Raw genomic sequence first — 27,955 nt, 5'->3', positions numbered from 1 at the left:
GCCAGACTGCACGCCAGCGGCCCTGTTGTGCCTCTGGTTATTTGCATTGAAGCGTGCCTTTTGGGGACTCCCACGCCCACGCCCACGTCCATGTCCACGTCCACGCCCACGAGTCACGTCAGCCCCAGCCTGACATTTAGCATATTTGCGTTTTGTGGCAGCAAAAAACAGGAACAGAAACAGAAACAGAAACAGCTACAGGAACGGAAAAGGGAATGTCTGGCAAATCCAAATCCAATTCCGCAAACACTCGTCGTACATGCTAGAGCCAACTTATTAAACGTTGTCGCTGTTCCAGTTACCCATCCATGCCACAGTGCCAGTGGCGCACAAAACTCCGACTGCCAGTGCCCGCGGACCACACAATGGAAGACAAACCCAAGCAGCGAGCACGTCTCGCCCTGCTGCTGGTCGAGCGGCTGGAGTTGAGCATCAAAAATCAGGTGAAGCAGGCAGCAGGCGAGGCCTCAAAGATCTGCCAACTGCTGCCCCCCCACACACTGGCAGAGCTCAGTTCTGTTTCCCTTGCGACGACACAAACATTAAATTCTCGTGTGAAAATAATTTTGCTTACCAAAAATTCTTGTTTTTTTTTGTTCTGCTCGCACAATGTTGCCCACCAAATCGAAACGCAACGTAAAGCCAACAAGGGGCAAAGCGGCGCTTGCTGAGCCACCCATTGTGCCTCCACGTCGCGTCATCATACCCCGTCCCGATGTGCTGCACAATTACTTGGATCACAAGCAAATCTGTCAGTACATGGATTATCTGTGCAATCGTTATCCGCACTTTGTGCGCAGCTACACGCTGGGCCTGACGCACGAGCGGCGCGAGGTGCGCGCCCTGGAGATCAACTGGATGAACTCTGCGAATGTGGAGCTGTCGCAGCAGTTGCGGCAGCACTCGCCACCACAGGTGTACCTGCCAGCGAACAGCAAGACGCCCTGCCCCGTGGTCATCAAGGGTGAACAGTGCCGCAACACAATCTTCATTGAGGCGGGCACGCATGCGCGTGAGTGGATTGGCGTGACGACGGCGCTCAATTGCATCTATCAGCTGACGGAGCGGCATACGCGGAATATCGAAGTGCTGCGCAAGCTGCGCTTCATCATTGTGCCGCTGGTTAATCCCGATGGCTATGAGTACTCCAGGAACAAGGTGGGTGCAAGCTGCGGCACACACTTTCTCCTTAAACGGCCAACATTTCTCTCTGCAGAATCCCAATTGGCGCAAGAATCGACGCCCGCACAAGTCCACCAAGTTCGTGGGCACCGACTGCAATCGGAATTATGACATTTTCTGGAACAGCGGCACGGGGAAGATGAATCGCAACACGTACAAGGGCGAACGACCCTTCTCCGAGCCAGAGACACGCGCCTTGCGCAGCATGCTGGATCGTTTGGGCCCCAATCTTTTGTTCTTCTTGTCCCTGCACTCGTATGGCCAGAGCATCATGTACCCCTGGGGCTACAGCCGCGATCCGCCGCTCTTCTGGCGCGAACTCAGCACGCTGGCCAACTCGGGCAAGTGTGCCATCAAATCCTACAACGGGCGGGAGTACCGCACGGGCAGCATAAGTTGCCTCACCAAGCGCACAATTGCCGGCTCCGTGGTGGATTATGTCTACGGTGTGCTGCGCGTGCCCATGGCTCTGGTGATGGAGCTTCCGTCGCGCGATCTGGGCTTCCAACCGCCCGTGGAGATGATCAGCCAGATAGGCCACGAGAGCTGGTACGGCATACGGGAGATGTGCAAGCGCGCCTACGACCTGCGGCATCAGATACAGCGCGAGACAGAGCCAGCGCTGCCAGCGGCAGCTATTTACCAGGCAGGAGCGGGCGATGGTGCGGGCAACGAGGTTGTTGCCATGGAGAGCAAGCCAGCAGCAGCAGCCACTGCGAACACCGATGAGCCGCAGCAGGCAACGCCCAAGAAGCCGAAGAAGCGTGTGAAGCGTTCGGTGCGTGCACAGCACGAGTACATACTGAAGCTGCAAAAGAGCAGCAAAGCAGCGGCCGCAGGTGCTCGCCTGCATCCACGGCAAATGCCGAAAGTTGCCTCTGCGCCGCCCGCGCGTCTGCCTGGCGCTCATGGCGATGGACCAAAGCTGCCGCTGGGCGTCTTTCTATAGAGATTTGTTGTTGGTCTTGTGTCCTTTTGTTAGTCAACAAAATTAAATGTATTGGCCCAGTTGTACCGTTAGCTTTGGGCTTTTATTTCGTGGTTTAAATGGGATGTTTGTGGGTGTGTGGCGGAATTCCTCGTTTGTTTTCGCTCTTAATATTGATGGGTTGATTTGGGGCTTGTTGTTTTGTATGTACGACTAATTAGCGAGATTTACTTAGCAATGGGCACACGCGGTGCGGCATATTTCTGGCGCAACTTTTCGTATACTTTGCGATCCTGCACAAAAAGAGAGTTCAAAATTAGCGTAAAACAACTTGCCAGAGGCTGGTCTCACTATTATTACCTGCTCGCTAACTGAAGGACGCAGCTGCTTCAGTGCATCCTTAAAGTTCTGCCGACGCACACACAAACCCTCCAAATTGTTGTCATCCTCGGCAAGCGACTGGCGCAGCGCATACATGGAAGCCTGCTTGACGAGGCCAGCCAAATCGGCACCGGTGTAGCCCTTGGTTTCAGCAGCCACCTCATCCAGATCGACATCATCGGCCATAGCAGGACGCGTGCCATTCTGTGTGGAGTTGCGGCAATGATTAGAGTTTCCTCAATGAAAGCAGCATAAAATGCTCACCTTGGTGGTTGCCTTGAGGATCTCAGCGCGCTCATTCTGCTCCGGCAAACCCACATAGAGAATGGTGTCCAAACGTCCCGGACGCAGTATGGCGGGATCTATAATGTCCGGCCTGTTGGTGGCAGCCAGAATGTAGACGCCTTTGCGCTCCTCCACGCCATCCATTTCGGTGAGCAGCTGGTTGACAATGCGCGTGCCCGAATTGTTGCCATCGCCGCCCTCCGAACGCTTGGGGCACAGCGAGTCGAACTCATCAAAGAAAATGACACAAGGCGCCGAGTTGCGAGCGCGTTGGAAGCACGCGCGTACCGCACGCTCACTCTCGCCCACATACTACAAGAGAAAGGTTAGAATTTAGGCTCCAAGCGCTCATCGGTTGCGGTTGCGGTTGCGGCTCACCATATTCATCAGCTCGGGGCCCTTCACCGATATAAAGTTGATGCCCGCCTCGTTGGCTATGGCCTTGGCCAGCAGCGTCTTGCCGCAGCCTGGTGGACCGCACAGCAGCACGCCCGAGGGTGCCGTCAGCCCAAGGCGCTCGAGTTTCTCGGGATACTTGACCGGAGCCAACACAGCGAGCTTCAGCTCATCGCGTATGTCCTGCAGCGCACCAATATCCGCCCAGGTGGTGTCCGGCACAGTGATGAAACCTTCACGCTTCGCCGATGGCTGCATGACCTTGATGGCGTCCATAAAGTCCTCCAAAGTGAGACAGAAATTCGGATCGGAGAACTCTTCTGGTGGATTGTCCAGAAAGTTGGTCAACTCGGCCAAAGTGGGCTCGTAATAATCATTGACGGTTGTCTCCTGCTGCTGTTGCTTCTGTTTCTGTGGCGGCGGAACTTCATCCACTTCCATGGCAGCGTCGGAGGGTTTGTCGGGCGTCTGGCCATTTGTAGTTCCCTCGGCACCTTTCTCAGTGTCGCCATCAGCTTTCTCCTGCTCCGCCAGCGACTTGTCTTTGTCCGCCTTGTCACCGTCGGACTTGTCCTCCTCCTTCTTGGCTTCAGCCTCCTCCTTGGCCTTTGCAATCGACACATCATTGTCATCATCATCCAGCGTCACCGTGGTCATGTTCATCTCGCTGGCCGCATGCAACTCCCTGAACTTCTTCATGGAACGCCGCTGCACGGCAATGGCAGCGGAACGGCAGACCAAAGCCATCAAATCAGCGCCCACATAGCCGGGTGTTAGCTCCGCAATCTTATCGTAGTTGAGCTTGGGGTCAACGGACAAACCTTCGCATTGAATGCGCATGATCTCCCGTCGCTCCTTGCGCGATGGTATGTGTATGGCAATTTCATGATCAAAGCGTCCAATGCGACGCAGTCCAGGATCGAGCACATCGGGACGCGTGGTGGCTGCAATCACCACCACCGACTGCCCGAACTCTGTGGCCTTCAGGTTGTCCAGGCTACTAATCAGCTGCGAGACAATGCGACGCTCCATGTCCTTGGCGGCCCACTGGCGATTGCCACCGATGGCATCAATCTCATCGATGAAGAGCACACAGGGCGACGAGTCCATGGCCTGCTCAAAAACGTCGCGTATGCGCTCCTCCGACTCACCGGAGATGCCACCTATAAGCTCTGTGGCTGGCACTTCCAGCAGCGGCATTTTCAGTTGCTAAAAGGAAGTCATAAATAAAGCACAAGATCTCCAGTGTCTGCCGCCTCCACTTACCCCACTAATAGCGCGCGCCAGAAAGGTTTTGCCACAACCGGGTGGACCGTGCAAGAGCAAACCTCTGGCGGGCAGCAGCCCCAACTGGAAGTAAAACTCTGGCGACTTGATGTGTATGAGCATCTCGCAGAGCTCCTTCAGTGTGCCATCCATGCCGCCAATGTCGCGGAAACTTTCAGTGATATGCTGCAGCTCCAGCTCCTTTTTGTTCTTGCGCGGGCGTCCCGATGGCGATTGATTTCGCATCTGCTGGTAAAGCATCGACGAATTGCGCTGATCCTTGCGTGGACAGCCATCAGAGTGGGTCTTGCCGGAGCCTGAATTGACTGAAAGCAGAGCTAGTAAATGCATGCTACAAGGGGAATATCCCAGAGTTGGACTCACATTTTTGTGCTGGTTCCTGGCCAGGTCCTTGAATGATATTGGTGTTCGGTTTAACTGCTAATAAAAAGGAGAACAATTAATTTTCAACCATGTCTTGGAGGCCACTGTGTCTGCCTGCTCACATTTTTTGGCCGCCACTGTATTTGCTTCCCCCTCATCGCTCATGATGCGTTTCAGCGTATTGCTGCTGATGATGGGCGGTGGCGGTGCCTGTGAAGCATCGCCATTTGCATTGGTGGTGGATGGTGCATCATCCTCTCCTTCATCGCCACTGGATATGTCAATGGGCTCCGTGGTTGGCTTGTTGGCCAATGACTTGCGCGACTGACTGTACAGGCTGTTCATCATGTTGTTCATGACACTGTTCTGTGGCGGCTCTGACTCTTCACTGGGGCACTCTTCCTCGGAGCTGCTTACCTGGTCCAAGTTATAACTGTCCGAGATAATTTTAAATGCTGCAAAAAAATATGGAAGCCATTAATTGCTGCACATGGGCAGGCGGCGTCGGTATGTGCGTCGTACCTTGATGCACTAGTTGCCTGAATGGTCCAAATTTGCGACGCGAATATTCTGGATATTTGCTCATCAACTCCTTGGTCATCAGCTTCACATCCAGATACGTCTCGCCTATATGCTCCTCCAAATACTGCAGAAGCAAACCCAAAAAACAAATGAACAAACGCCAATTCTGCGCCCTAACCTTGTTTCGTCCTAACTTTTTTCTTTTTTTTGCATCGGCATCTGGTGCTGTTTTGCCGGCTAGCTGCTGTTGCAAAAATTTAGTTTGATTTAATTGCAATGCTCACCTTTTTCACTCGAATCGTAATCAAATGGTCGTGTAGCAGAGGCTTGGATTTCTTCATATTCTGAAATCTGACATCTGAAATTTATCAAAAATTCCACACACGAGAACAAATTTACTTTACCGCAAATGCAAGCGACGCCGTCGATATCGGCGGGTAATATCGCTGTTTCCACTGTGTTGCTTTTTGTTTTTGAGATAGATATCGATATTCTTTACTATTGCTCTTAATTTTATACAAATGGCTACGAAAGCAAGTTTAAATGCTGTTTATAGTTTTTTTGCAAACCAAAACCTTTAGGTATTAGTTTAGCTTAGCCTCTGCTCTTGTAGTTTATTATAATTTTAATTACTTATTTTAATATCTATCGATTTTGATTGCTGCTGGTGGAAACCACTTACCGATGTATTCACTCGACTGCTCAAACAGCTGACGGCGCCCCTAGCCCCCTTCGCACCTCTTGAAAACAACGAAAACACGAAGTAGGCGCTGGAATTTTTTAAGTTGCCAAATTAAATGTTTTACATCAACAAATGATGCATGTGAAATAAATAAAAATCGCGTTATGTACTGCAGTTAGCCGTCGTAGCAAGTGCGTGCCAAACTTTGAAATGATGCACCAAATGATGATCTAAGAACAAAAGCTAATTCAAAAGTGGCAGCAATAAGGGAACGAAAAAAAAAGAAAGCTTCCACAATGTGCGACGGTGAAATTTGTGAGCTAGTGAGTCAGCAGCAAACAGGGCAGGCCGTGCCGCAGCGCATGAATGGCGGTGAAGAGGAAATGCCACAGGATCAGTCGACGCCTCCGAAGCAATCTTCGCGAGTGACCGAGGACCCTGTGGAGCCTTGTGAAGTGGCGCAATGGGGGCTGGACGAAGTGCAAAACTGGGCCACCATGGAGAACTTCTCCGACACGCTCATTCGTTGCTTGCGATATGAGCATATTGACGGCGAGGTGCTGCTGATCCTCACCGAGGACGATGTCCGGGCCTTGCGCTACAAATTGGACTACAGATTCTCATTTGGCGAACTCAAAAAGTTCTGGGTGTCGCTCTCCCGCCTCCAGAGGCTGGTGAAGCTCAGCGGCGGCCCCACGGACGATGCCGTGTTGAACGATCTGTCCCAGAAATCCAATTCTCAGCCGCTGGTCGGCTCTGGTGGTGCGTCCTCGTCATGCGCCTGCCCGCCAACGCAGCCATTGGACTGCCCCAGCTATGTGTCCGACTGCGAGACGTATTTGCGCATGGGCAGAGGCTCCGTAGCCCCGGAATACTTTAAGACCGCTATGAGCTTAGGTGAGTAGGCCACTTGGCCACTTGGCATGCAGCTAGTCAGGTTTCTAGTCAATTGTGAAGGTCAATTGTTCATTGATTGTTTCTTCCACCTTATCGGTCGTGTGGAATTTGTTTATGCAGCTTGAAACAGAGAGAGGGAGAGAGAGCACGCATTTCCCATACATCCATACATCTGCCAAATTCCCGTTATCAGCTGTTTTCAGTCATGAGTTTGTGGGCTGCTATCAATAGTTCAATGCCACACTCTTTTTTTCCCCATAAAAATATGTACGTCACTTGAATTATTATGTTAATTATAGTTTGTAGTAGCTCGGGTAACGCACGTTACTGCTATTTCTGTCTGCTTTGGAGGTTATGTGGAAACGCTCGAACACGCTCTCCTCTCGTTCTGGCCCCCTCCCCCAAACCACTCGCAGCGTCGTACATATATCGATGCAGGGGAATTTTCAGCCAGCACAGCCTTTGTGTAACTTTGCGTGCATTTAATTTCAAATGTCGCTTTGTTTTATACTTTATTTTTGTTTGTTTTACTCACAAGTATGTGTACACATGTACACCCTTCAAGTGCTGGCTGCTTAAATCGGAGACAGTAAACGCTCATAGTAACGGCCAATTCCAGCATATTCCAGTTGGAATTTTAAAATTTGCTCCTGGCTAGGGATGACACTTCTTCTGCTCTCCTTTTATTTGCAAAGCTAGTGTGCTCGCTCTGTCTTACAGAGAACTACACCGTTGATTCCTTGTTAGAGATGGCAAAACTTAATATTCTCTCTTTGGTTAAATTATTTGTGCAGCTTATTAACCGATCTTCCATTGCAGGTTACTCTTTTGTCGTGACCTGGATAACGTCGTTCGTTATGGTGATTGTGCACGAGCGCGTGCCGGATATGAAGCGCTACCCCCCATTGCCGGACATCTTCCTTGACAACGTGCCGCACATTCCCTGGGCCTTCAACATGTGCGAGATCACGGGTTCGCTGCTGTTCACCATTTGGCTGTTTGTCCTCATCTTCCACAAGTACAGAATGGTGCTGCTGAGACGCTTCTTTGCACTGGCCGGCACCGTCTTCCTGCTGCGTTGCGTGACCATGCTGATCACGTCGCTGAGTGTGCCGGGCACACATTTGCAGTGCAATCAGAAGGACTTTGCCATCGATGACGCCAACGTGGATATGTTCGGTGCCCTGGTCATGCGCATGACTCGCGCTTATCGCATCTGGAGCGGTTTGGGCATGTCAATTCAGGGCGTGCGAACGTGTGGCGACTACATGTTCAGCGGCCACACCGTGGCCCTGACGCTGCTCAACTTTTTCATCACAGAATGTGAGTGAGAGCAGAATTGTGTGTTTGATTTACTGACTTTCCTGCTGTATTAATTGTAGATACGCCACGCAATCTATACTTCCTGCACACACTCACCTGGCTGCTGAACATGTTTGGAATCTTCTTCATTTTGGCCGCCCATGAGCACTACTCCATCGATGTGTTTGTGGCCTTCTACATTACCTCGCGTCTGTTCCTCTACTATCACACGCTGGCGAACAACAGGGTAGGGTAAACCATGCACATGCCATTTGCACATCCATTCTCATCTGTATCTCCCGCAGGCTCTCATGCAAAGCGACTCAAATCGAACGCGCATTTGGTTCCCCATGTTCAGCTACTTCGAGAGCAGTGTACAGGGCATTGTGCCCAACGAATTTGACACGCCCGGCAGCCTGATCGATGGCCTGATAGATCAGCTATTCAAAGCCAAGGACCTAATGATGGGTGGCGCATATCGCTACTGGATGGAGCGACAATTGTCCTCGAAATCGTCGATGCACCTGTTTGCCGCTGAGTCCGACAGATTTTTGCAGTCGCGCGTCTACAATTTGCGACAGACGGCGAGCAGCACGAGCGGCATGGCCACGCCGCCCACAGCTCAGCCCCCGCCACAGAACCGGAATGGCGGTGTCAGAGATATCAGCTTGGACCCGTACTCCTCTAGTGCGAGTGAGACCTCGGCACAGACGCTCGCCCAAGTGCCGCTGCTGCGTGAGAAGAAGGCGCTATGATTCACAGCCACTTGGCTCTTCCATGGGGCTTGGCCCGACACACTCTCAAAAATCCATTTATCGATGCCGTTCTTCGTAAAGCAAACAAAATGCTGAAATACAAAACACACCGACTGATATTTTTATTTCGAAAACTACATTAAACACCTTCCCCTTCTATGCCCCTCCTGCAGCTCAGCTCAGTTTTCCCCTTAATCTCTCTTCATTCTACCATTCGTAGTGCCTTCCCAGGATGTCAGAGCTAACCATTACTCGACTCACTTCCTAGCCTTACCCAATCGGTCCCTAGTTAACGTATTATTTTGAGAAACTAAAATCAAATCTAGCAGCTATTAATGGATAGTCCCTACTCATTCCGTTCAATCTTGAGCCTTGAACTAAATGTATTTATTATTGAAGACTTTTCGTTAAGGCATTATTTTTGTAATTATAAGCATGTGAATCAAGTGTATAATTTAGTTATTTAGTGTTAAGCTGAAAAAAGTTTCTGTTGAATGCACAAAAAACAAAACAAAACAGAAAAATCAATAAATCATTACTAAATATTCTCAGAAAAGGACAATCATTCAGATCAAGTTTTAAGCTGAAGGCCAGAGAGAGCTAACAAATTCTGCTGCATTCATCTAACCCTATAAATAATAATTGTATTAATGTCATTTAGGCATTGTTGAGCTTTTCTTTTACTTTAGGATTACCTTGATTAAGGTACATAAAATATTCGCTGCATGTTGTGCATGCAAATTCCATAACATAATTCCTCTCCACGCTTTATTCCACAACACAGGAGCAAGTATTTAAATTAGGAAATATTCACAAAAATTCACAACAGTAAAATAGAACCACTTTAAATCAGGTCTCCGCGCGGTGCATAGAAAAAGGCACTGCCGAGGCGCTGCCGCTCACGTACGCGCGTTTTCACAGTAATTCGTACCAATACCAATGCATTGCAATGTTCCGTTTTGCGCGCGGATGAGTGTATGCGTGCCGAGCTCTGTTTCAAATGATGAAATGGATTTAAAGATAAAGAATGATTGATGGCAGCACAGAGTCAGTAGTTCTGTTCTCTGAAAATAATCTAAAATGTTGTCATTTGTCGAGTTTATTCAGTTATTGATTTATGTTTTAGGCCATTTGTGGTACAAGTTTTTGATATTAAATTATAATTAATTTGAAAATAATGAAATCGAATGGAAGAGTTTAAGCCAAAATGAAAGACCAAACCAAAGGGGGGCAGCAATTATACAATTCATTGTTTTATTTTTTGTTGGTTGTTGTTTTTCTTTTGTTTTTAATATAAAAATGGCATTTCTTTACTAATTGTAAGTTTTAAATTACTAATTTAAAGTATGTATGATTGCGGTAATTTGAAAAATATATATATCATTTGTATATATATACATATGTATACAGATATATGTATATATATTGTCTATATATATATTCTTGCTTGCTTGTTTGCGTGTGTTTTTATATTCTTCAAGTTGTGTGTTTTGTGTGAAAAAAATATGTTTGTTGAGTGAAACATGAAACTTCTTCTTGCACTCTCTCAAGCGTACAATTAATAATATACTATGAAAGCGTTCAAGTTTTGGCTTAAAAAATAACATATTTGTTTTTTCATTGTTTGTTTTATTTTTTTGTTGTGATTTTTATTGGTTTTTTCTCTCTCGGTTTTCCATTTCCGGCTTGGGTTTCTTCTCTTTTATTTTGTTGTATTTATAGTATAAAGCAAATCGAAACATTTCAGTTGGTTTTTTGGAGGAAACAATTAACAAACGATAGACCCGAGCACTCATTTTGTATCCTTCACTATATTATAGTACAACTAATATGCAAAAATAAACTATGAATGGTTTTTCGTGTTTCTTGTGTGTGTGTATTACATGAGTCTCCCTCCATGCCGTTGTAGTTTCATTCTTGCTCCGCAAACAATATAGTTCCGATATACGTTCATAATCATAATACCTTACATGCTAGCTTTACCAATTCTGTCTGTTATGCACGAAGCTACTTGAGGTTTCATTTCATCGTTCTCCTTCTTCTCTTCTCTTCTCTTCCGTCTGCATGTGTCTATTTTGTATAGTCCTTCGCACTAGATATTCTTCTTCTTGTCAAAACATAAATGTAACAACAGATAATTTGTGTTTTTTGTTTTGTTTTGTGGTTGGTATTACAATATTTAAATGTAATTCTAGTCGTAAACTATAACTCTGCTTCTCTCTATATTTCAAAATATATATCAATAAACAAAATCTTTTTATGGTAGTTTTTTGTTTCTTTCTTTCTTGTTTGTTGTTTTGTTTAGTTTTTGTTTTCCTTATTTGTTGCTTTAGTTTAAATGAGGGCTGTTGTTGTTGTCGCGGTAGATCTACCGTCCACATAAGATCGTAGTGCAATTATTAATTTCTTTTTCTTCTCTTTTTGTTTTGTTTTGTTTGTGTGGCTTAAAAGCCTTACGACAAGTCTGAAAGGAAAATAATGATTAGTTTGATGCAAGGGCAGAAACAAAGGGGTGTACTCACAGCTAGGCGCTGCCTCGTAACGACGCTGTATCTGATCGTAAGTAAATTTCACAAAGGCATCGTACTGCTCGGCCAGTTTGGTGGTCAGCACTGACTCGTAGCGTTCCTGCAGTTGATTCTCGCGCTCCTTGATCATGCTCTCGCATATGAGCTGCACCTGTTTGAATGTGAACAGCGCCTTCTCGCCGTGACGCATCAGATTCGGTGGGCTGTCCGGACGGCGGGGGCTCTCCGGACCCATTTCGGAGCCGCTCGACTCAGAGTCCTGCATGCGCTCAATGGCAGCCGCTGTGATCGGCAATTGCTTGCGCTTGTGCAGTCTTTTGATTTCGTTGCACAAATTCTCGGCCATTTTGTCTGCAGATGAACAAAAGTATAGTAAGTAGGTGTAGGAGAAACGGCAACAAAAGTGTTCCTTACCAGGCGACATCTTGGCCAGAGCTGCCTCCGAGAATGGGCTCGGCTCGGTGCTGTCTTTGGCATAGCGATTGCTGGGCGTGTGCGTTATGCCCGAAGCAATGGTGGGTCCATCACGGTCCATACGCGATGGGGAGCTGCTGCTGCCCGACTGGCCGAAGGGATTGCAACGCCTACGCTTGGGGGGACGCTGGTTCATCGACTCCCAGTCTAAGGCGCGCTTCAGTGTTGCACAGGCCATCGCTATTGTTAAGGTTCTCGGTGAAAAGTTGATAAATTTGTAGCTGGGTAAATTTGTTTCTGATTATTGCCACAGGTGTTGCACAGCTGCTGTGTTGCAAGCGTCGTGTATTGTTGTTCTCTGCAAAGAGTCGGAGGAGAAAATAATATTCAATGGATTAGGAGGGGTTCGGTTCGTTTCGCTTCTCGCACCTTGCTGGGAATGGAGCGAATAACTGGTTTCAAGGAAAAACAGGATTCACTTGCCACACACACACACACGCACGCACTCACACATGCAGAGCACAAACAATAAAAGAAAATGGTGCAGCGATTTATGGCCTGTCAGGCAGCGCTGTCCGCTTGGCTTCTTTCCCGCACAATTTAGCTTGATTTTTGATGTGGCCTTTATCTAATCACAATTTGACTGTGATTTTCGGTTTAATCAAATTCCAGAGAAGAATTTTAATGTAAAAAGATGACTCGTTCCAAGGGCTCTATGATGATTGAGTCAAAGAAAGACTCTATATGGCTTGTTTTTGATGTTCTGAGGCAAGCAGAAACCGCTTAGCGGGCAACACTGATGCCCTGCAAGCAGCTGCTATGCTATCGCCGCAGGAAAAAAGGGCGATTCCAAAGAGAAAGAGAAACGACACCAAAAGGCGCAGCGCAATTACCAACACAACTATAAATGCATAGCAATGCAGAGGAAAGAAAGAAAGGTGTAACCCAATGCCAGAACAACCACCACACCACACCACCACCACTACCAGGATAATGCGTAGTCTTTTAAACACGGAGCCCCAGCGGCCAGCGGCCTAGCCTGCGCCAGCTGTTTTTCACACTCACACTGTCTCTCGCACAGCAGTGGTTCACAGGCAGGGTTCAATCAATTTGCAACACGTGCGGAAATGACTTTTTCGAGCTGGTACATCGACGTACAATTTGCACCGTTCGTTTTTAATTACCATTAACGTTTAGCGTTTTACGTGACAAATGCCAGACCCGAGGAGATTTGCTTTCAGAAGAAGCCCAAAATGACGGCAACTAATGCCAGCGATCACAATGGTTGTCTCGCTCTGGCACACACACTCGCTTGGGCACGCACACTCGCTCACCACAGCACAGCTGCAAGTGTGAGTTGGAATGTTGATTTCATGAAATTTTAAAAATGGTCGAATCGTATATCATTACTAGCGCCGCCCAGTAACCGTAGTGGAAATCTGGCAAGAAATGTGTGGCCACACGCTTTTCACACCACCATTGCACTTACTTTAGTTGGCTTTTCTGCGTTGCACTATGGATTTCCGTCGAGTTTCTGCACCACTTCACACGCGCTTTATTTACTTTTTTATTGTATTGTACTAATACTCCGCTGGCGCATACGCACGCACAAATGATTCAGATTGCTGTTAAGTCGTATAAGTAATTTATATGTTTTAGTTATTGCTTGCTAGTTATTTGAGCAGTATTTCAAAGGCCACTGAAATGCACTGTCGTTAAATGTTTGGTTTATTGTGAAATTTCTCTTAAGTTAACAATTTTTCGGTCAGATTCTTAACAAAAATGGACGACGATGCGTGCAGTGCAGTGTGACCGCGGAGTTATCGATAGAATACGGCATTACCATCAAAAATATACCTAAATATACGTTCTCACTCTAAAAATATACCGATGCAAGCAATATTTATGAATTTTGTTTTGATTTGTATATTCCAATCAATATTAAATACTGGCTAGGACTCTCAGCACTGAAACTAAAATTGAATGCGAATGACTATGCAATTCTTTACAATTAAGCTTATTGGAATTGCTCCATTATATTAGATTGTATATATGAACTACACAGTAGCCCAAAACATCGATATAGCACAGCTATCGCATAAAACAAGCTTCGAAGAGTGAGCAGCATTGTTCCCCAACATTTGGCACGGAATAGGCAACATTTGGTACCCCTAGTGGGAATGATATCCTGGAATTAAGATATTTTTGGAAGTTAATCTGTGTTGGAGATTCCAACAAATTTGAGCAGATTTTAGATATCGAGAATGCATCAAGATCGATATAAACATATGTATATACATAGAAAGCATATTAAAAGGTTTAATAATCATTATTAATGATTGAGAGCAGTTTTAAATATTAAATTTTAATATTAATTTATGGAAATAGGGTATACAAATGGTCATCCTATAAAAACCTACCGACTGGCAACAAATTATCAAATAAGTAGCAATCAATTACCACTCATGTACCGTGTTATGCTAACATTGTTGGTTGACCTTTTTAATTTTTACCTTGTTTTGCAACCACTCCAATAAACATTGGTCATGAAAATCAGCCGATCTTGTGGAGAATTAAATGATGATTCGAGTAAAATTAGAGATTTTATGCTGAGTGTCCTTACTGGCTGCTAATATTACACAGAAGATCAAAGTCGAGAATATGATTTAGATTTACGGTATATTTACAGTATATTTAGAAAATGCAAGGGTATATTTCGGTATATTTCCGAGGGTCTTTCTGTATATTTTATCAATAAATACGCGGTCCCACTGTCCAGTTAAACTAAAAAAGTAGGAAAAAATTTAAGATTTTAAATTTTTAAAATTTTTACTAGCCACTACAGCACTTCCGCGTCTTCGCAGCAATCGTCGAGCCGCAGTAGTTGACTTTTGCCCAGTGCGTGCACGGAACTAACAACAATTACGTATCAGCAGCATCGTAGGGGCCAAGAGCAGAAGCAACGAAAAAGAAAGATCTAAAAATATTTTAATCGTCTTACTCGAATATTTTCATTTCGCGAAACGCGAATAGACAGAACTTTACATTGACAAAACAACGCATTATTAAACGCTAAAATGGTATTAAAAGTCTACGTCAGCGGCATGTCCGGCAACAAGGAGGTAAGTGTATCGTGGGTGGGGTGGCGTGGGGCGAGGCGAGGCAAAGCCTGCATAGAACTAGAACTGAGCTGCAGTGCGGTGGCTGGCTCTGGTGTCATGTTAATGGAATGTTTGGGCCCTGTCATTAGCAGCCAACAAACTTAGATACAAGACGGGTGACGATATGCACTGCAAATTCTATTTAATTCCTCGGCCGTTCTTCTGCTTTTTGTTAGCTGGTGTGCGTGTGATGATGATGGTATAGTGTGTGGTGTACAGTCGAAACGTCATGCTAGCAAGTGGGTATTTTCTGTTTGGCTGTGTTTGTGTGCGTGTGTGGTGGTGGCAAGAAGCAGCACAATGACCGCAAACATTTCATTGCCCATATATAGTATCATAGGTAGAAGCTTTTTTTTGTGTATGTCAACTTTAGATCTGTTGAACTGTAAAAGAGAGCACATTCATTGATCACAGTTGCTTGTATGTGCGCAGCTGTGTGTGTGTGTTGGCATGATTCACTTTTTCGCTCTTCTCCTTTGTTCCATTTGCAAATATCGAATAGGAACAATAACATAACGGGCATTGTGCAGGCCATCGACAGCAACAACATAAAGAAGATGAACAGCATCAACTTTGACAACAACAATGAGGGCGCAAGAGAGAGCACGACTTTGCTGCCATTGTTTGTTGTTCCTGTTATGATACCACTTACCCGCAGAGCAGAAAGGTATATCAATTTTAGTGGAGTTGTAGTGCAAGGCAGGATATAAGCCGTCCTAATCAATACACTATATTAAAATTGTTTGGGTTATGCCCGGAGAGACTCATGGAAAGTTCTCCAACTTAAAATATTCATTACTCATATGCAGAGTTCTCGCAGAGGGTGTGTGATAGTTGGAACTACTCTTGTGGAGAGAGCGGGTGCGTCAGCCTCTAAATAGGTGCGTGAAGTCAAAGTAAAACTGTAGCAGCACCTTATCGTGTGATAATTACACGAAACAAACAGTTCCAATTGGATTTCCTTATCGGGCTTTCAAGTGTGTGAATGTAGGTGTGTGCGTGTAAACACAAACAGGCTTGTCGGTAGAAATTCATTCACAATAGCAACCAGGGACTGGCAGACCTTTGGGGACAATGTCTTGGCATCCGCTTGTACTAATATCCAAATCCTTTTAATTTGCAGGTTAAGAAGCGCCAACAGCGTGTCCTGATGATACTCGACAGCAAGAACATCCAGTATGTAAGTTAGATACCTGAAAGTTCTGTCAAAAGGGATATTGGACATATAAGTTTGATAATTTCATCGTCTCCAGGACACCGTGGACATCACAGAGCCAGGAAAAGAGGGAGAGAAGGAGATGATGCAGAACAAATCGACCAGCAATGGCGGCACAGTCTCCGATCCCGATCCCCGGCACCCGCTCCCTCCGCAGATCTTCAACGATGCGGACTACTGCGGCGACTACGACGCCTTCGACATGGCCAACGAGATCGACACCCTGGAGGTGTTCCTTAAGCTGGCTCCCGCCGACACCACGGCCGTGAGCAGTGCCCAGATCGAGCTTAAGCAGGAGAACGGCGATGCCAAGAAAGATGAGGATGGCGAAAAGGAGAAGACGACAGAAAAGGATGAGGTGGCACCCGCGGAGGAGGCTGCTACTGAAGCCAATGGCGAGGCGGGGGAGAAGGCAGAGGTTTGAGCTTAGGCCATTTACCGTATTTCCGTTAATTGTTATGAAGCGACACAAAACAGAAAACGCAAAAGTACCAGTAACAATAACAGCAATAGAATTAACATCAACTCTAACAGCTAAGGCCACCCTGGTGGCCAGCATAATGCTAACAGCAGCAATAACCCCTCATTTTATCTAACAGCGTATCAGCACTTCCACGGTTACCGTTCATAATTATTTTTGCTGTCATACAAAACTGGATAAATTGCATTCTAACAATTTAACCAGTTTAATGGCATAGCAAATTTAAATGGTAACACTGCCACATTACCACCCATCTACCTATATCTGTCTCTCTAAAGTAAAGGCGCTTGTATTTGTGTTCTTTTAAAAATTGTATTAACCCTCCCCGACGACTGCAAATCTTTAAGTTATAAGTTTCAAAATTTTAGACACTGCACACGCTCTTAATTTAATTGTGTCAACACACTGAGAAAAAAGACAATTTTAATCAAAAATATTTATAATCATTAACCACTACGCTACATCCGTCTGTATGTATGTGTTTCAGCAGCACACTTTAGGTTCTCATAAGCTTAAGTTCCATCATCTTGAATGAGAGTGTAGAAGAAAGCTGTACCGTTTGTGCAGCAGTTATGTTAATGCGAAAACATAAAAAGCGCTGCCTATATAATGAAAAGGAAATATATTTGTATGAACTAAAAAAAATGTAACCATCTGCAAGGCTTGTTTTTCTAACACACTCGTCTAACACTGCAATAATCCAAACTTGTACACTTTGCAAAGGCGCAACTGTAGAACGCTAGAGCTTAACAGTGGTCGTAGCAGCGCGACACTATAATGAATTCCAGCACTTAACAGCGAAAGTCGCGACTGTAGAATGCCAGCACTTAACAGTGGTAGTAAAAATGCAAGCCCGATGATTCTTCTTTGATTTATCTAATGTGTGCGTGTGATTCTTCCAAAGAAGAAAGACGAAGAAGAAGCAGAGACGACGAGCGAGGATAAGGAGAAGGACGAGGGCGAAGGTGCAGACGCCAAGGAAGAGAATGGCGAGGAAAAGGTAATAGATCCATAAGAGAGTTGCATGAAATCGAGCTAACATAGGAGAAGTAGGTGCTTTAGGAGCTAACCAAGGCATGTTATGGCACCGTAGACGCCCGATTTCTGATCGTATCTTGTACTATATTCATTTCCACTCCTCCCCCTAAAACCATACACAAAAACACGCACCACTCCCACAAACCACCCCAACATATATCAGACTGAAACCGAAGCTGAGGAAGCGTCAGCGAAGGAGGACTCGACAGGTAATGAATCAAAGGAAGATCAGGGTGAAACTGAGAAACCGGTGGGAGAACAAGAAGGTGAAAAGGACATCGAAAAGCCAAATGAGGACGCCGATGAGAAGACCAAGGCAGATGACGAGGCTGATACAGAAGAAAAGCCTTCGGAAGAAGAGGATGCGAAGGAGATAGTTGAAGAGGCTGGTGGGGACAAAGTAAAAGCAGAAACTGACAAAGAAGCCGAAAAGGAGAATGACGGAGAAGAGGAGAAAGCAGTTGTGGCGGAAAAGGAGACTCAGGAAGAAATAAAAAAACAGGACGAAGCAGAGTCGAAGGAGTTTGAGAAAGAAGACGGTAACAAGGATGACGAAGAAACTAATGAAAGAGTAGCAGAGACGGAAAAAGAGGCCGAAGCAGATGGTGAGGGAGAAGATGCAAAGAAGGAGGAAGAAGTGGCTGAAACGGAAACCAGCAAAGCAGAAGAGACACCAGAAGCAGCCACCTCTGAAACGGTTGAGACCGACGATGCTGAAAAGGAGACGGAGAAAGCAGATGAAACAGAAGAAGAAGCCGCCACCGAAACAGTCACGACCGAAGATGCTGAAAAGGAGACTGAGAAAGCACAGGAAAATCAAGAAGAATCCGCCTCTGAAACAGCCGCAACCGAAGATGTTGAAAAGGAGACGGAGAAAAAAGAGGAAACTCAAGAAGAATCCGCCTCTGAAACAGTCGCAACCGAAGATGTTGAAAAGGAGACGGAGAAAAAAGAGGAAACTCAAGAAGAAGCCGCTCCCGTATCGGGCGAAGTCTCTGAAAAGGAGACTGAGAAGAAGGAGAGCGCTGATCCAGAGGCCAAAGAGGAATCAGAAGATGGCAGCAGTAAACCAAAGGCTGCGGAAGGTGAAGAGAAGGCAGAGGCGTCCTCCTCCGGGGAGGAAGAGAGCAAAACGGTGCAATAACTGTAAACTACCGCAAAAAAAAAGGAAAAGTCCAAGCAAAAACAACAACCATCATTCACTGTAACCTGTATCCCAAGTGTCCGAATGCAAGGTTAGGCATTTCCAGAGAGCGAATTACAGTTGCTATGACTGCGAGCAAAGAAAGATCGAAAGGCACCTTGCAATTGTACACCTTGGAACGAATGAGCGTAGCAACCACACGGCACACCCACATGAAACACACGCACACGCACACATTAAGCATATAATGCCGCAATATTTTGTAAATAGAAAACTCACTAATCACACAAATTCAGGTGGCGGGTAACGAACCTTAGAGTAATGCTTGATACACACTTACCCCAAGCTCTAGCGACTTTTTAAAACATTTTTCTTCCTTAACGCGCTCCCATGCACACCACACAGCGCCAAGTTTCTGCAACGACAACGGTAGCTCCAGCCACAGCAGTCGATCAGCCCACAACAAACTCTGACCGGCTATTGGAAAGCGAGCGTGCAGCGACTGCGCAGTAGACGACCGTCAGCAGAGGGGCAGGCAGCGCTTGCACTTCGAATTTATTTTGGAAATTATTATTTACTTTGTTTTTCAGCGACCACAAAAATATTCAGTAAACGAACACAGTACTGATGAATTACGTTTCTCATTTTAGTTGTATCCAAATAACTAAATATACAGTACATTATAATTATGTTTAGTACAGTACACGGTAAAATGAAGTTTATAATTATTTACGCTCTAGTTCGGGGTCTTTTCCATTATAAAACTAGTCAAAATGCGAGGGGCTCTCGCCACGCGAAAATCATTTACTAAAAGGATGAAAACATGGGGAAAGGAAAGGAAAAGGTTTTGCTTTGTTTGCTGGTTTTGCACATCTGCTGCACATCTCTCTGTCTCTGCGGAAAGGAGGGATATATTCACTCGCAGGGGAATCAATCAGCCGCATTTGCAGCTGAGATTCGTCTACTGTCATGCTGGGCTCACGTTCTCTCTAGTCGCTGTCCTCTTCGTCGGACGTGTCTGTCGTGTAGTCACTCAGATTCTCTTGCTGATCGTTGTGCTCCGGCTCGGACTCGCTCAAATCCCACTGGGGATGATCTGTCGGTGGTGCTGGCGCCTTCTGCACGTCCAGCTTAAGCTCTTGTTGCTGATCCATGCCCAGATAAGAGTCTGCAATATAAATTGTATTAGTAACTGCAGTCGGCAAACATTTTCTGCAAGTTTACGCACCCGAACGGAGGCACACTGTGAACGTGTAGACGCCCGGCCAACGCGGCGCAGTGAACTTCAGCTGGATCTCCTCCTTCTCGACCAGATTCGTGACGTGGTAGGGGGCCGTGAGGAGTGTGCGCGACTTGCGGTCGCAGATGTAAGTCCACCAGTACTCTTGCTTCTCCTCGGGAAAGAAGGGACAGTGGACGGTGTGCGATAGGCGCGACTTGCCCTCGAGGCGCTCGCGTTTGTTCAACTTCTGCTGCAGGCGCTCCCACTCCTCGTCATCGTCGTCGTCGAGCGAAGAGTTGTTCTTGTTCTGCTTCTCGTCGTCCTCGCTGACGCTGCCGGCTACCGATTCCACATCGCTGTGGTCCCCGCCATCCGATTCTGCCTCTGAGTTGACACCCTGCTCTTCGGATCCTGTGGCCGATGCTGACGCAGTGGTCGCAGCCACGTTGGTCGCCTTGGGTGGCAGCTTCTTCTTTTGGTTGTTGGCCGGCTTCTTGCCGCCCTTGCCCTTGCCACCCTTGCGTGGCTTGGCCCAGGCCGAAGCCTTCTTCACGGGAACAGCAGCGGCTGCAGCCTCATCGTCATCCCCAGCAGCCTCCTCGTTGGCCTCGTCGTTGATGCCCTGCTTCTCGGGTGCCTTGGTGTCTCCGAACAGAGTCTTCATGTCCTTGCGCTCGAGCGTCACTGTGACAGTGACAATGGCCCCGGCAGTGACTACATTGGTGTTCTCGTCGTCAATGACCTCGCAGCGTATGGAGAAGTCGATCAGTGGCATTTTGCCCAGCACTTTCATGGTGTTCTCGTACTCAAAGTCCGACAGATTCTTGAGCAGCGTGCGGCCCTCCTCCGGCTTCAGCTGCGCGAACTGCTGCAGATTCTTCACGTGCCGCTTCTTGTTCATGAAGTACAAATGGTCCTCGGTCAGGTGCGGCAGCTGCAGCAGCGGCGACTTGAACTCCCACAGGCCCTGGATGATCATCGGCGACATCTTCATGCAGTTCTCGATGGTCTCGATGCTGGGCAGACGAGGCACACGCCTGGCATAGGCCATCATCACGAGCTGGTGCACACAGGAGACCATCTCCTGCACCAGATACGGGCACTTCTTCACAATAAACTGCCGATCGCGCTCCAGTGTGTCCGCGTTGAGGGTAATCCGTGAGAGATGGGCATGCAGAATGGCGCGTGCCTTGATTGAGTACATGCGGCAGAGTGGATGCTCCTTGCACTTCTCATTCAGATTGGGCAGCTGCCGGATGAGCTGAATGTACCCAGAAATCAAGGGATAAGTAAGGTGTGGACAGGAATACAGGCAGCTTCAACTTACCGCTGGAACTTCGTCGTTGTCCGATTGTCGCTCCGTCACCTGGGAGTTGTGTCGCTTGTCAAACTCCAAGCTGGCAGCCAGCACCATGAGGGCGCGCTTGAGCAGCATGTGCGGGGTTTTGTGGATGAAGTAGAAGTACATTTGGGTGGTGTCAAGGAGCACCTTGTCGCCGCTAAAGCGTATGGAACGGTACCACCAGACGCCCACGGCCGAGGGCATGGCCACCATGAAGACGAGACCGTACAGGCCGAGCACCCAAACGCTGTTCTCCTTCTCCACAATCCACGAGGGCAGGGCAATGCCAAAGGACATGGCACCGGGTCCATCTGGATTGCCGTACTTTTCGTAATTTTCCTTGGCCACGTCGTCGGTGAGGGCCTGGTAGGCCTTGCTGAGCATCATGAACGACTTCTCGTCACCCGTCTCCTTGTCCGGATGCAGGATCTTGGACAGCCTGTAGTAGGCCTTCTTGATCTCAGCCTGCGAGGATGTTGGCGGCACATTGAGTATCTCGAAGGGATCGAAGCTGGCCATCTCATAGTCAAACTGCGAGACACGATATGTGAGGAATAGCAGCAGGGCCCAGCCCAGCACTATGACGAGCTTGATGGTCCACGACCTGAGGGCTCTGTACGGCTCGGCATTGGCCAGAATTGTCTTCTTTTTCCTGCAATCGTCGCACTGGCATTCCTCATTGCGCTTACCGGGATCTGAAAAGAATTTGGCCATTAAATAATGCTATGGATGGATCTTCACATTTCCTTGGCATATAAGTTTTAGCTTCTTTTATGAAACTTAAGAGAGAGGCACATGTAAGAGAGTATGCTGTTCGCTAAGAGAGAGTTCTGGGCATTCTGAGAAGAGAACTTTCACTGAACGCACAGGAGTGTCGGCAATGCAACCGTACTCTCTTCTCGCTCTTTCAGATAGAATAACTGGATTTGGATTAAAGAGAAAGAGTTGCTGCCCCGGAGGTGTGCCTCGTTTATACGATGGCGCATCACGCTAAGTGGGCCAAGTCCACACACACTCACACACGCATGTGCAATTTATGCTGGATCACTCCAGATCCAGAGCAGCGCACTCGGGAACATCGCGACATCGCGATATGACAGCGACGTGTGAACACATGGTGTGTTTTGTGTTTGGTGTCCCAATTGTGAAGTGAGCCCGACTTGAAATTCGTGTAAGCGCAGCTTTCACCAATACGAAGACGCTGCTGCGGTGACGTTGTTAGAATAAATTATTGGAACGTGTCCATTTGCAATTGTGAGCGGAAAACACATGTACCTTGTTGTTGGGCGGGGGGATAAGCACACTCATACTTATTAAGACAGACGCAGGAACACACACACACACCCAAACACAAACACACAATGTCGCGCTGCAGGTGGAGAGCGATTATAATCAGGCAGAAGCGAAGGCAGCACTAACCTTCTTTCTTTTTACGTGGCCAATAGTAAATCGTTGTTGGTATCAATATTAGGGCCAAGAACGATAGCACAAAGTAGTAGAACGTTCCGCCGCTCTCATCATATTGGAACTTTTGACCCGCCATCGATGCTGCTGCTACCGCCTATATGTGTGGGTAGTCTGGTCTGGCTATATACAAAGATTATCAGCGAGCAGCCTTTCCTTAGCTTCAATTCGCTGCCAGCAGTCTTGAGTCTTGAGTCTGGTGTGCTGTGTGGCCTTTTTCAACTTTTCTTCGCTGTGGCGGCGGCAGGCGGTGGCGGCAGCGACTGCAGCTCCAGCTGATGGTTGTGCACGCTGGCAGTCGGTCCCGGGCCAGGGCACTTTCTCTTCAATTATTAATTAAACTTATTGTTAGCGAGCGGGAATGAAAAACATTGGCTGTTTTGTTGTAAGAAAATCACGATTTATATTTCGAAATTTAAAAAAAACTATTTACACCGACGCATGAGACTGACACGTAGGGTTGTTTAGTTCAGGGCCGAACTGGATCAATTCAACCGGGTCGGTTCCGCTATCGTCTTGCCGATTACATTTGTTGCGCCTGTAGAAGATTATTTTTATCTTGGTCGAGCACTCGCGCAGCTTCAGATGCTACAACGGATATTTATATCACTGTTCGCACTGCGTGGTGCATTTTATAGAATAGATTATACAATTTTTGTAAGTTACGAATCGAATACTTGCCACACGACTAGTATTTTATCCGCAAATTAAAAAGTTTATTAAAAAAATGAGTTAACATTCGAGCAACTAAACATCGATAAGTGCAGCCTGCATAAATGCAAACTATCGACCACTGGAACACTGTTTGTGTGTTTGATGGTATTGACGATTTGATCATCATATCGCATATATACATTCCCGCAATAAGCTCAATTTTGCCGACGAAACTAACGACGTTGATAGTGGCTGGTGATAGGAGCTGGTTCCAACGCTGGAGCGCGCCAGAAATTTATGAACAGCAAGATTTTTTTTTTTTTTTTTTTTTTTTTTTTTTTCTCTCTCTTTATATTTACAATCTGTTTTTAAACAATAAGTAAATTGTATAATTAATATTCAATTAACAGAAATAGCAGTTTTCCAATGAGCCCTGCTATTATATATAACATCTTTTTAGTTTGTTAAATTTATCTATCAGGGATATCGAGAATGTGGTATCTTTTCAGTCTTCTTACTGTTAGGCTATTGTCTAATAGACTTAAGGCTAAATTATTTTCGTGGTTGTGGAGTCTGTCGATGTATTTCTTACTAGTTTTCAAGATGACACACTAAATTGGTTCCAGCACCTGTTTGAGACTACCCTGCCCTGGTTTTCAACGTCGTAACATCTGATGACTTAAAAGTGCGAAACCCTGGAATAGCTTTCACATTAATTAAAATAAAAAAAAAATAAAGTAAAGTAAAACATTATTTGCAGACGCGACAAGAAAATATATAGCAAGCCACAAAATGACGTTCCTCAGCTACATATTCGGGCCCACCCTGTACATGGAGTACAGGGGAGTGCCCGAGCCACAGCGCAAGGTGTACGAGGCTGGAGCTGTTGAAAAGTTCGGTGAACAAATTCTCTCCACGGTGAGTGTACCAACCAAAACGAATGCAGCATATGGGGTCTAGATGTTAACTCATTCCAGCTATCGGTTATGTGGTCGGTGGGCTACTACACGTCGCCATTGATTGTCACATTCCTGTACCGTCGCGGGTACTTTGTTGCCGATTCGATGCCGACGCTGGCCAAGATCACAACCAGCGTGGGCCTGATTGTGATTATATCGCTGGTCATGCGGGGCATGGGCCGCAAACAGTCGCGGGTCTACTCGAACATGATGAAAGCCTTGGAGGAGGCGCGGGCTAACAAGACCAGCGGTGAGCTGCGCCGCTTCGACATTGAGTTCAGCTCGTGGCCTGTGGACTTCGATGTGAAGTCCCTGATAGGGTGAGGAGACCAGATCCTTACAAATGATTCGCAGCGTAACTTTCCCCATTTAGGGATACCAAGAAGCCCGTGGTTACTGCCAGCCGACGGGAGCCGCTACGCTTCGCCACACTGCCGTGTGAGCTGATTGCCTACCTGGCCATCAACACCTTCGGACTGCCCATGATCTATCCGGGCTCAGTCAAGCTGTTGCAGAAGTTTATGCGTATGTAATACTGTCTTAATGTCCGACTGTTTATAACTTTGGGTGTATTGCAGGACCAATGCTGATCTCAGGACGCGCCAAACTTGTCGAAGACGACAATGGCATCCGCTATAAGATTAAGACAATCGACTCGAATGAACTGGACACTCTGTTCATCGATAATCGCATTGACAACGTGGGCAATGGCAAGACTCTGATCATTTGCTCCGAGGGAAATGCGGGATTCTACGAAGTCGGCATAATGGGCACTCCGGTGGCCCTCAAATACTCGGTTCTGGGCTGGAACCATCCTGGATTTGCTGGCAGCTCGGGCACGCCATACCCGCATCAGGACAAGAATGCCATCGATTCCGTGGTGCAATTTGCTATTCATCACTTGGGATTCGCTGTGGAGGATATTATATTTTATGGCTGGAGCATCGGAGGCTTTAGCGCATTGTATGCCGCATCGATTTATCCAGATGCCAAGGGAGTTGTCCTGGACGCCACATTCGATGATGTCCTCTATTTGGCTGTACCTCGCATGCCCTCCCAGGTGGCCGGCATTGTCAAGACGGCCATACGCAATTATTGCAATCTAAACAACGCCGAGTTGGCCGATCAGTTCAACGGACCCATTTCGTTCATTCGACGCACTGAGGATGAAATTATCGCCGAGTAAGATGGGTGCATTTGTATTCTATTTATATTTATAACACTTTCACGCTTGTCTAGGGACAACCGCATTGAAACGAATCGCGGCAACTTCCTGGTTTTGTCTGTGCTGAAGCATCGCTATCCAAAGATCTTTGGCGAACCACAGCTTACTCGTCTCCAGGGTCTGCTGTCGAAGCCCCTAGAGCCGTACAGCATCCCGGCATCCGAGGAAAAGCTGAGCATGTCGCGCCTTATTACTTATGCCTCAGATGAGGGCAAGTCATTCCCCATGCTGATTGGAGCCGAGTACTCCGAGGAGGTGCGCAACAACATGGCTGTATTTTTGGTATGTTTCTCCTTGTCTGCCCTTCCCTTATCTACGAGTGGGTATAATAATATTCTTTCCATTTTAGCTGCGCAAACATTTACGTGATTACAACTCCACACACTGCACACAGTTGCCGGGGGAATTCTTCACCATGCCGTGGGACATACCCACCGAGCAGGGATTCGTATTCACCTAGGCCCATCATAATCACAGTCTCTCTCTAACTTAAAATGTATTCGATTGTGGTGTGGCAGTATGCTTAGATATAGTGAAATGGTTTTAGCTCTTTTTGCATTTGCGACTGCTTAATAAATTATTCATAACTGGGGAACAGCCGGGAAGCTGTTGTACAACAGAACATGCAACATTAATACACACAAAAAACATAGAAATGGTGTTAAACTGTCCCGTCTTATACGTACTATATAAACGAAATAAATGTCACAAGCTAAACACGGATCTCGTTCGTTGGTGAGCGTTCTTTCTATTTCACTTATGCACCTAAAACAAAAAATATTTGATAAAGCCTACGAGTTCTTCTTCGAGCCACCGAAGCCGGAGAAGCCCATAATGGCAGCCATATCATCAGGTATTCCACCGGAGGCCAGGTCACCGCTGTCATCGGCCTTGCGCTTGCGTTCTTTCCTCTTCTCCTTTCTGTGCTCCTTGTAGCGTTCCTCCTCCTCCTTGGCCTCGCGCAATCTCTTGTCCAGCTCGTAGTCTTTTTGCTTTTCCTCCATTTTCTTTTTGTTCTGCTGGAAGCGCTCCTTCACCTGGTCAACGGTGCTGCGCTCCACCTTCATGGACATGCCCAGATTGCGCTGGTGCTTCTTTCCATTGATGTGATCCAGGAAGTTGATCGAGTCTTTAACAACGCAGTCGCACACATTGCAGTAGTAGCCACCAGATTGCGAGGTCGGTGTATTCTTGTTTATCACAACGCTCTTGCCCAATTTACTGTCCAGATCCACCTTATAGTCGCGACGTTTCAGGTTCTCCCGCTGCACAGGCTCTACACCAGGGGGAAAGTTTTGTTTAGGAGTTTCTGTTCGTGAGGACCAGACCGCAACTAACCTTCTTCCTTGGGAGCCACCTGGTTCAGCAGGCGCTCGGCTGCAAGCTTCTCGTATTCGTTTTTGTCCCATTTTCTGCGGTGGTCATCAGGTCGCATCGTCATGGTGCAGTTATTTATTTTTACTTAATATAGTAGAAAAATTGTAAATAATTTAAATAGAGATGCGAGTTCCTACTAAGTGCGATGTATCGAGTGTCGGTACTACGAAAACGTATCGATATTCGCTCATCGGCTATCGACAGTTTATTGATTTTTCGCCGAGCGCCTTCACAAGTTGGAAAATAAAACGGATATAAACAGAAAACTCGTGTAAATCCAGGAAATCTTCATCTTCCGAGCATTAAAAGGATTCTTTTAGTGTTTAGCAATGGGTGCAGCATTTTTTCCTGTGCTCTTCTTCACTGCGCTTTGGGGAGCTGTGGGTATTGGAATGCCCATTATGACCCCAAAGGGTCCGCACCAGAATTTGATACGCTGCATCCTTATGCTGACGGCCTCCTGCTGCTGGCTCTTCTGGCTGTGCTGCTACATGGCTCAAATGAATCCACTGATTGGACCCAAGCTGAAGCGGGATGTCGTCGCCATGATTGGCAGGTCGTGGGACATGAAAATCGTAGAAGGCTAAAATGTGTATCCTCCAGTCTATCAGCAGTATTTAAAGTGCAATCCTATCTAAAGTAAACCCCAGTCATGTTAAAAAAGTGTATTTAAATTATGTTGAAAATAAATCTGTATCTGATATCGATAACAATTCAAATACGTTGTTATCGCGCTCACTGCAGCATTGC

At 46.7% G+C, this 27,955-nt stretch overlaps 9 protein-coding genes across 18 annotated transcripts; 5 read left to right on the top strand and 4 right to left on the bottom strand.

Moving 5' to 3' along the window:
- The first annotated feature begins 526 nt into the window (after window positions 1-526).
- LOC117580114 (carboxypeptidase B) lies at window positions 527-2,202 on the top strand. Its single transcript, XM_034266401.1, has 2 exons — window positions 527-1,158; window positions 1,217-2,202. The coding sequence occupies exons 1-2, from the start codon at window positions 610-612 to the stop codon at window positions 2,129-2,131; spliced, it is 1,464 nt and encodes a 487-aa protein (XP_034122292.1). The 5' UTR covers window positions 527-609; the 3' UTR covers window positions 2,132-2,202.
- LOC117580110 (nuclear valosin-containing protein-like) lies at window positions 2,179-5,835 on the bottom strand. Of its 3 annotated transcripts, XM_034266387.1 has the most exons (10): window positions 5,749-5,835; window positions 5,629-5,695; window positions 5,345-5,468; window positions 4,945-5,277; window positions 4,823-4,879; window positions 4,439-4,764; window positions 3,155-4,381; window positions 2,756-3,088; window positions 2,471-2,695; window positions 2,179-2,403 (listed from the first exon to the last, which is right to left on the bottom strand). In XM_034266387.1, exons 2-10 carry the CDS (start codon window positions 5,683-5,685, stop codon window positions 2,338-2,340), a joined length of 2,748 nt encoding a protein of 915 aa, XP_034122278.1. In that variant the 5' UTR covers window positions 5,686-5,695; window positions 5,749-5,835; the 3' UTR covers window positions 2,179-2,337. The 3 variants fall into 3 exon arrangements, with proteins under 3 accessions (XP_034122278.1, XP_034122277.1, XP_034122280.1); XM_034266386.1 differs by having other exon boundaries at window positions 5,629-5,771; XM_034266389.1 differs by having other exon boundaries at window positions 4,823-4,876; window positions 5,629-5,771.
- Window positions 5,836-6,070: 235 nt separating this feature from the next.
- LOC117580112 (sphingomyelin synthase-related 1) lies at window positions 6,071-9,291 on the top strand. Its single transcript, XM_034266391.1, has 4 exons — window positions 6,071-6,923; window positions 7,743-8,246; window positions 8,306-8,472; window positions 8,531-9,291. The coding sequence occupies exons 1-4, from the start codon at window positions 6,323-6,325 to the stop codon at window positions 8,978-8,980; spliced, it is 1,722 nt and encodes a 573-aa protein (XP_034122282.1). The 5' UTR covers window positions 6,071-6,322; the 3' UTR covers window positions 8,981-9,291.
- Window positions 9,292-10,643: 1,352 nt separating this feature from the next.
- LOC117580115 (akirin) lies at window positions 10,644-13,737 on the bottom strand. Its single transcript, XM_034266402.1, has 4 exons — window positions 13,412-13,737; window positions 11,923-12,280; window positions 11,503-11,859; window positions 10,644-11,444 (listed from the first exon to the last, which is right to left on the bottom strand). The coding sequence occupies exons 2-4, from the start codon at window positions 12,158-12,160 to the stop codon at window positions 11,434-11,436; spliced, it is 606 nt and encodes a 201-aa protein (XP_034122293.1). The 5' UTR covers window positions 12,161-12,280; window positions 13,412-13,737; the 3' UTR covers window positions 10,644-11,433.
- Window positions 13,738-14,661: 924 nt separating this feature from the next.
- On the top strand, window positions 14,662-19,594 carry LOC117580113 (SH3 domain-binding glutamic acid-rich protein homolog). Of its 8 annotated transcripts, none has more exons than XM_034266393.1 (6): window positions 14,662-14,714; window positions 14,787-15,044; window positions 16,207-16,263; window positions 16,337-16,717; window positions 17,685-17,780; window positions 17,982-19,360. In XM_034266393.1, the coding sequence occupies exons 2-6, from the start codon at window positions 15,000-15,002 to the stop codon at window positions 18,960-18,962; spliced, it is 1,560 nt and encodes a 519-aa protein (XP_034122284.1). In that variant the 5' UTR covers window positions 14,662-14,714; window positions 14,787-14,999; the 3' UTR covers window positions 18,963-19,360. The 8 variants fall into 8 exon arrangements, with proteins under 8 accessions (XP_034122284.1, XP_034122286.1, XP_034122285.1 ...); XM_034266396.1 differs by lacking the exon at window positions 14,662-14,714 and having other exon boundaries at window positions 14,729-15,044; window positions 17,982-18,480; window positions 18,562-19,360; XM_034266397.1 differs by lacking the exon at window positions 14,662-14,714 and having other exon boundaries at window positions 14,730-15,044; window positions 17,982-18,552; window positions 18,769-19,360.
- LOC117580111 (translocation protein SEC63 homolog) lies at window positions 19,591-23,465 on the bottom strand. Its single transcript, XM_034266390.1, has 4 exons — window positions 22,946-23,465; window positions 21,512-22,221; window positions 20,191-21,445; window positions 19,591-20,130 (listed from the first exon to the last, which is right to left on the bottom strand). Exons 1-4 carry the CDS (start codon window positions 23,067-23,069, stop codon window positions 19,952-19,954), a joined length of 2,268 nt encoding a protein of 755 aa, XP_034122281.1. The 5' UTR covers window positions 23,070-23,465; the 3' UTR covers window positions 19,591-19,951.
- An 850-nt stretch (window positions 23,466-24,315) lies between these two features.
- LOC117579441 (phosphatidylserine lipase ABHD16A) lies at window positions 24,316-26,551 on the top strand. Its single transcript, XM_034265329.1, has 6 exons — window positions 24,316-24,562; window positions 24,622-24,923; window positions 24,977-25,128; window positions 25,182-25,785; window positions 25,843-26,110; window positions 26,178-26,551. The coding sequence occupies exons 1-6, from the start codon at window positions 24,437-24,439 to the stop codon at window positions 26,286-26,288; spliced, it is 1,563 nt and encodes a 520-aa protein (XP_034121220.1). The 5' UTR covers window positions 24,316-24,436; the 3' UTR covers window positions 26,289-26,551.
- A 5-nt stretch (window positions 26,552-26,556) lies between these two features.
- On the bottom strand, window positions 26,557-27,331 carry LOC117579442 (zinc finger matrin-type protein 2). Its single transcript, XM_034265330.1, has 2 exons — window positions 27,167-27,331; window positions 26,557-27,104 (listed from the first exon to the last, which is right to left on the bottom strand). Exons 1-2 carry the CDS (start codon window positions 27,267-27,269, stop codon window positions 26,620-26,622), a joined length of 588 nt encoding a protein of 195 aa, XP_034121221.1. The 5' UTR covers window positions 27,270-27,331; the 3' UTR covers window positions 26,557-26,619.
- Window positions 27,332-27,402: 71 nt separating this feature from the next.
- LOC117579443 (V-type proton ATPase subunit e 2) lies at window positions 27,403-27,924 on the top strand. The gene has a single exon (XM_034265331.1). The coding sequence runs from the start codon at window positions 27,535-27,537 to the stop codon at window positions 27,790-27,792; it is 258 nt and encodes an 85-aa protein (XP_034121222.1). The 5' UTR covers window positions 27,403-27,534; the 3' UTR covers window positions 27,793-27,924.
- Window positions 27,925-27,955: the final 31 nt, after the last annotated feature.

The sequence above is a fragment of the Drosophila guanche genome, unplaced genomic scaffold (assembly GCF_900245975.1).
Source record: "Drosophila guanche unplaced genomic scaffold, DGUA_6, whole genome shotgun sequence".
Lineage (NCBI taxonomy): Eukaryota > Metazoa > Arthropoda > Insecta > Diptera > Drosophilidae > Drosophila > Drosophila guanche.
The sequence above is the reverse complement of the archived record's forward strand: the minus strand, read 5'-3'. Positions and strand labels throughout refer to the sequence as shown.

Bases quoted from the DNA above. Each gene is read 5' to 3' on its own strand.
- LOC117580114 (XM_034266401.1), top strand. From the start codon at position 610: ATGTTGCCCACCAAATCGAAACGCAACGTAAAGCCAACAAGGGGCAAA. The intron at 1,159-1,216 runs GTGGGTGCAAGC...TTCTCTCTGCAG, and splicing joins ATGAGTACTCCAGGAACAAG to AATCCCAATTGGCGCAAGAA.
- LOC117580110 (XM_034266387.1), bottom strand. From the start codon at position 5,685: ATGAAGAAATCCAAGCCTCTGCTACACGACCATTTGATTACGATTCGA. The intron at 4,880-4,944 runs GTGAGCAGGCAG...CCTTTTTATTAG, and splicing joins TACAGTGGCGGCCAAAAAAT to CAGTTAAACCGAACACCAAT. The intron at 2,696-2,755 runs GTGAGCATTTTA...AACTCCACACAG, and splicing joins TCCTCAAGGCAACCACCAAG to AATGGCACGCGTCCTGCTAT.
- LOC117580112 (XM_034266391.1), top strand. From the start codon at position 6,323: ATGTGCGACGGTGAAATTTGTGAGCTAGTGAGTCAGCAGCAAACAGGG. The intron at 6,924-7,742 runs GTGAGTAGGCCA...CTTCCATTGCAG, and splicing joins TAAGACCGCTATGAGCTTAG to GTTACTCTTTTGTCGTGACC. The intron at 8,247-8,305 runs GTGAGTGAGAGC...TATTAATTGTAG, and splicing joins CAACTTTTTCATCACAGAAT to ATACGCCACGCAATCTATAC.
- LOC117580115 (XM_034266402.1), bottom strand. From the start codon at position 12,160: ATGGCCTGTGCAACACTGAAGCGCGCCTTAGACTGGGAGTCGATGAAC. The intron at 11,860-11,922 runs GTAAGGAACACT...GTTCATCTGCAG, and splicing joins TCTGGCCAAGATGTCGCCTG to ACAAAATGGCCGAGAATTTG.
- LOC117580113 (XM_034266393.1), top strand. From the start codon at position 15,000: ATGGTATTAAAAGTCTACGTCAGCGGCATGTCCGGCAACAAGGAG. The intron at 15,045-16,206 runs GTAAGTGTATCG...TTTAATTTGCAG, and splicing joins GCATGTCCGGCAACAAGGAG to GTTAAGAAGCGCCAACAGCG. The intron at 16,718-17,684 runs GTTTGAGCTTAG...ATTCTTCCAAAG, and splicing joins AGGCGGGGGAGAAGGCAGAG to AAGAAAGACGAAGAAGAAGC.
- LOC117580111 (XM_034266390.1), bottom strand. From the start codon at position 23,069: ATGGCGGGTCAAAAGTTCCAATATGATGAGAGCGGCGGAACGTTCTAC. The intron at 22,222-22,945 runs GTTAGTGCTGCC...AATTCTTTTCAG, and splicing joins GCCACGTAAAAAGAAAGAAG to ATCCCGGTAAGCGCAATGAG. The intron at 21,446-21,511 runs GTAAGTTGAAGC...GGGTACATTCAG, and splicing joins ACAACGACGAAGTTCCAGCG to CTCATCCGGCAGCTGCCCAA.
- LOC117579441 (XM_034265329.1), top strand. From the start codon at position 24,437: ATGACGTTCCTCAGCTACATATTCGGGCCCACCCTGTACATGGAGTAC. The intron at 24,563-24,621 runs GTGAGTGTACCA...AACTCATTCCAG, and splicing joins GTGAACAAATTCTCTCCACG to CTATCGGTTATGTGGTCGGT. The intron at 24,924-24,976 runs GTGAGGAGACCA...TTCCCCATTTAG, and splicing joins GATGTGAAGTCCCTGATAGG to GGATACCAAGAAGCCCGTGG.
- LOC117579442 (XM_034265330.1), bottom strand. From the start codon at position 27,269: ATGACGATGCGACCTGATGACCACCGCAGAAAATGGGACAAAAACGAA. The intron at 27,105-27,166 runs GTTAGTTGCGGT...CCCCTGGTGTAG, and splicing joins GGTGGCTCCCAAGGAAGAAG to AGCCTGTGCAGCGGGAGAAC.
- LOC117579443 (XM_034265331.1), top strand. From the start codon at position 27,535: ATGGGTGCAGCATTTTTTCCTGTGCTCTTCTTCACTGCGCTTTGGGGA.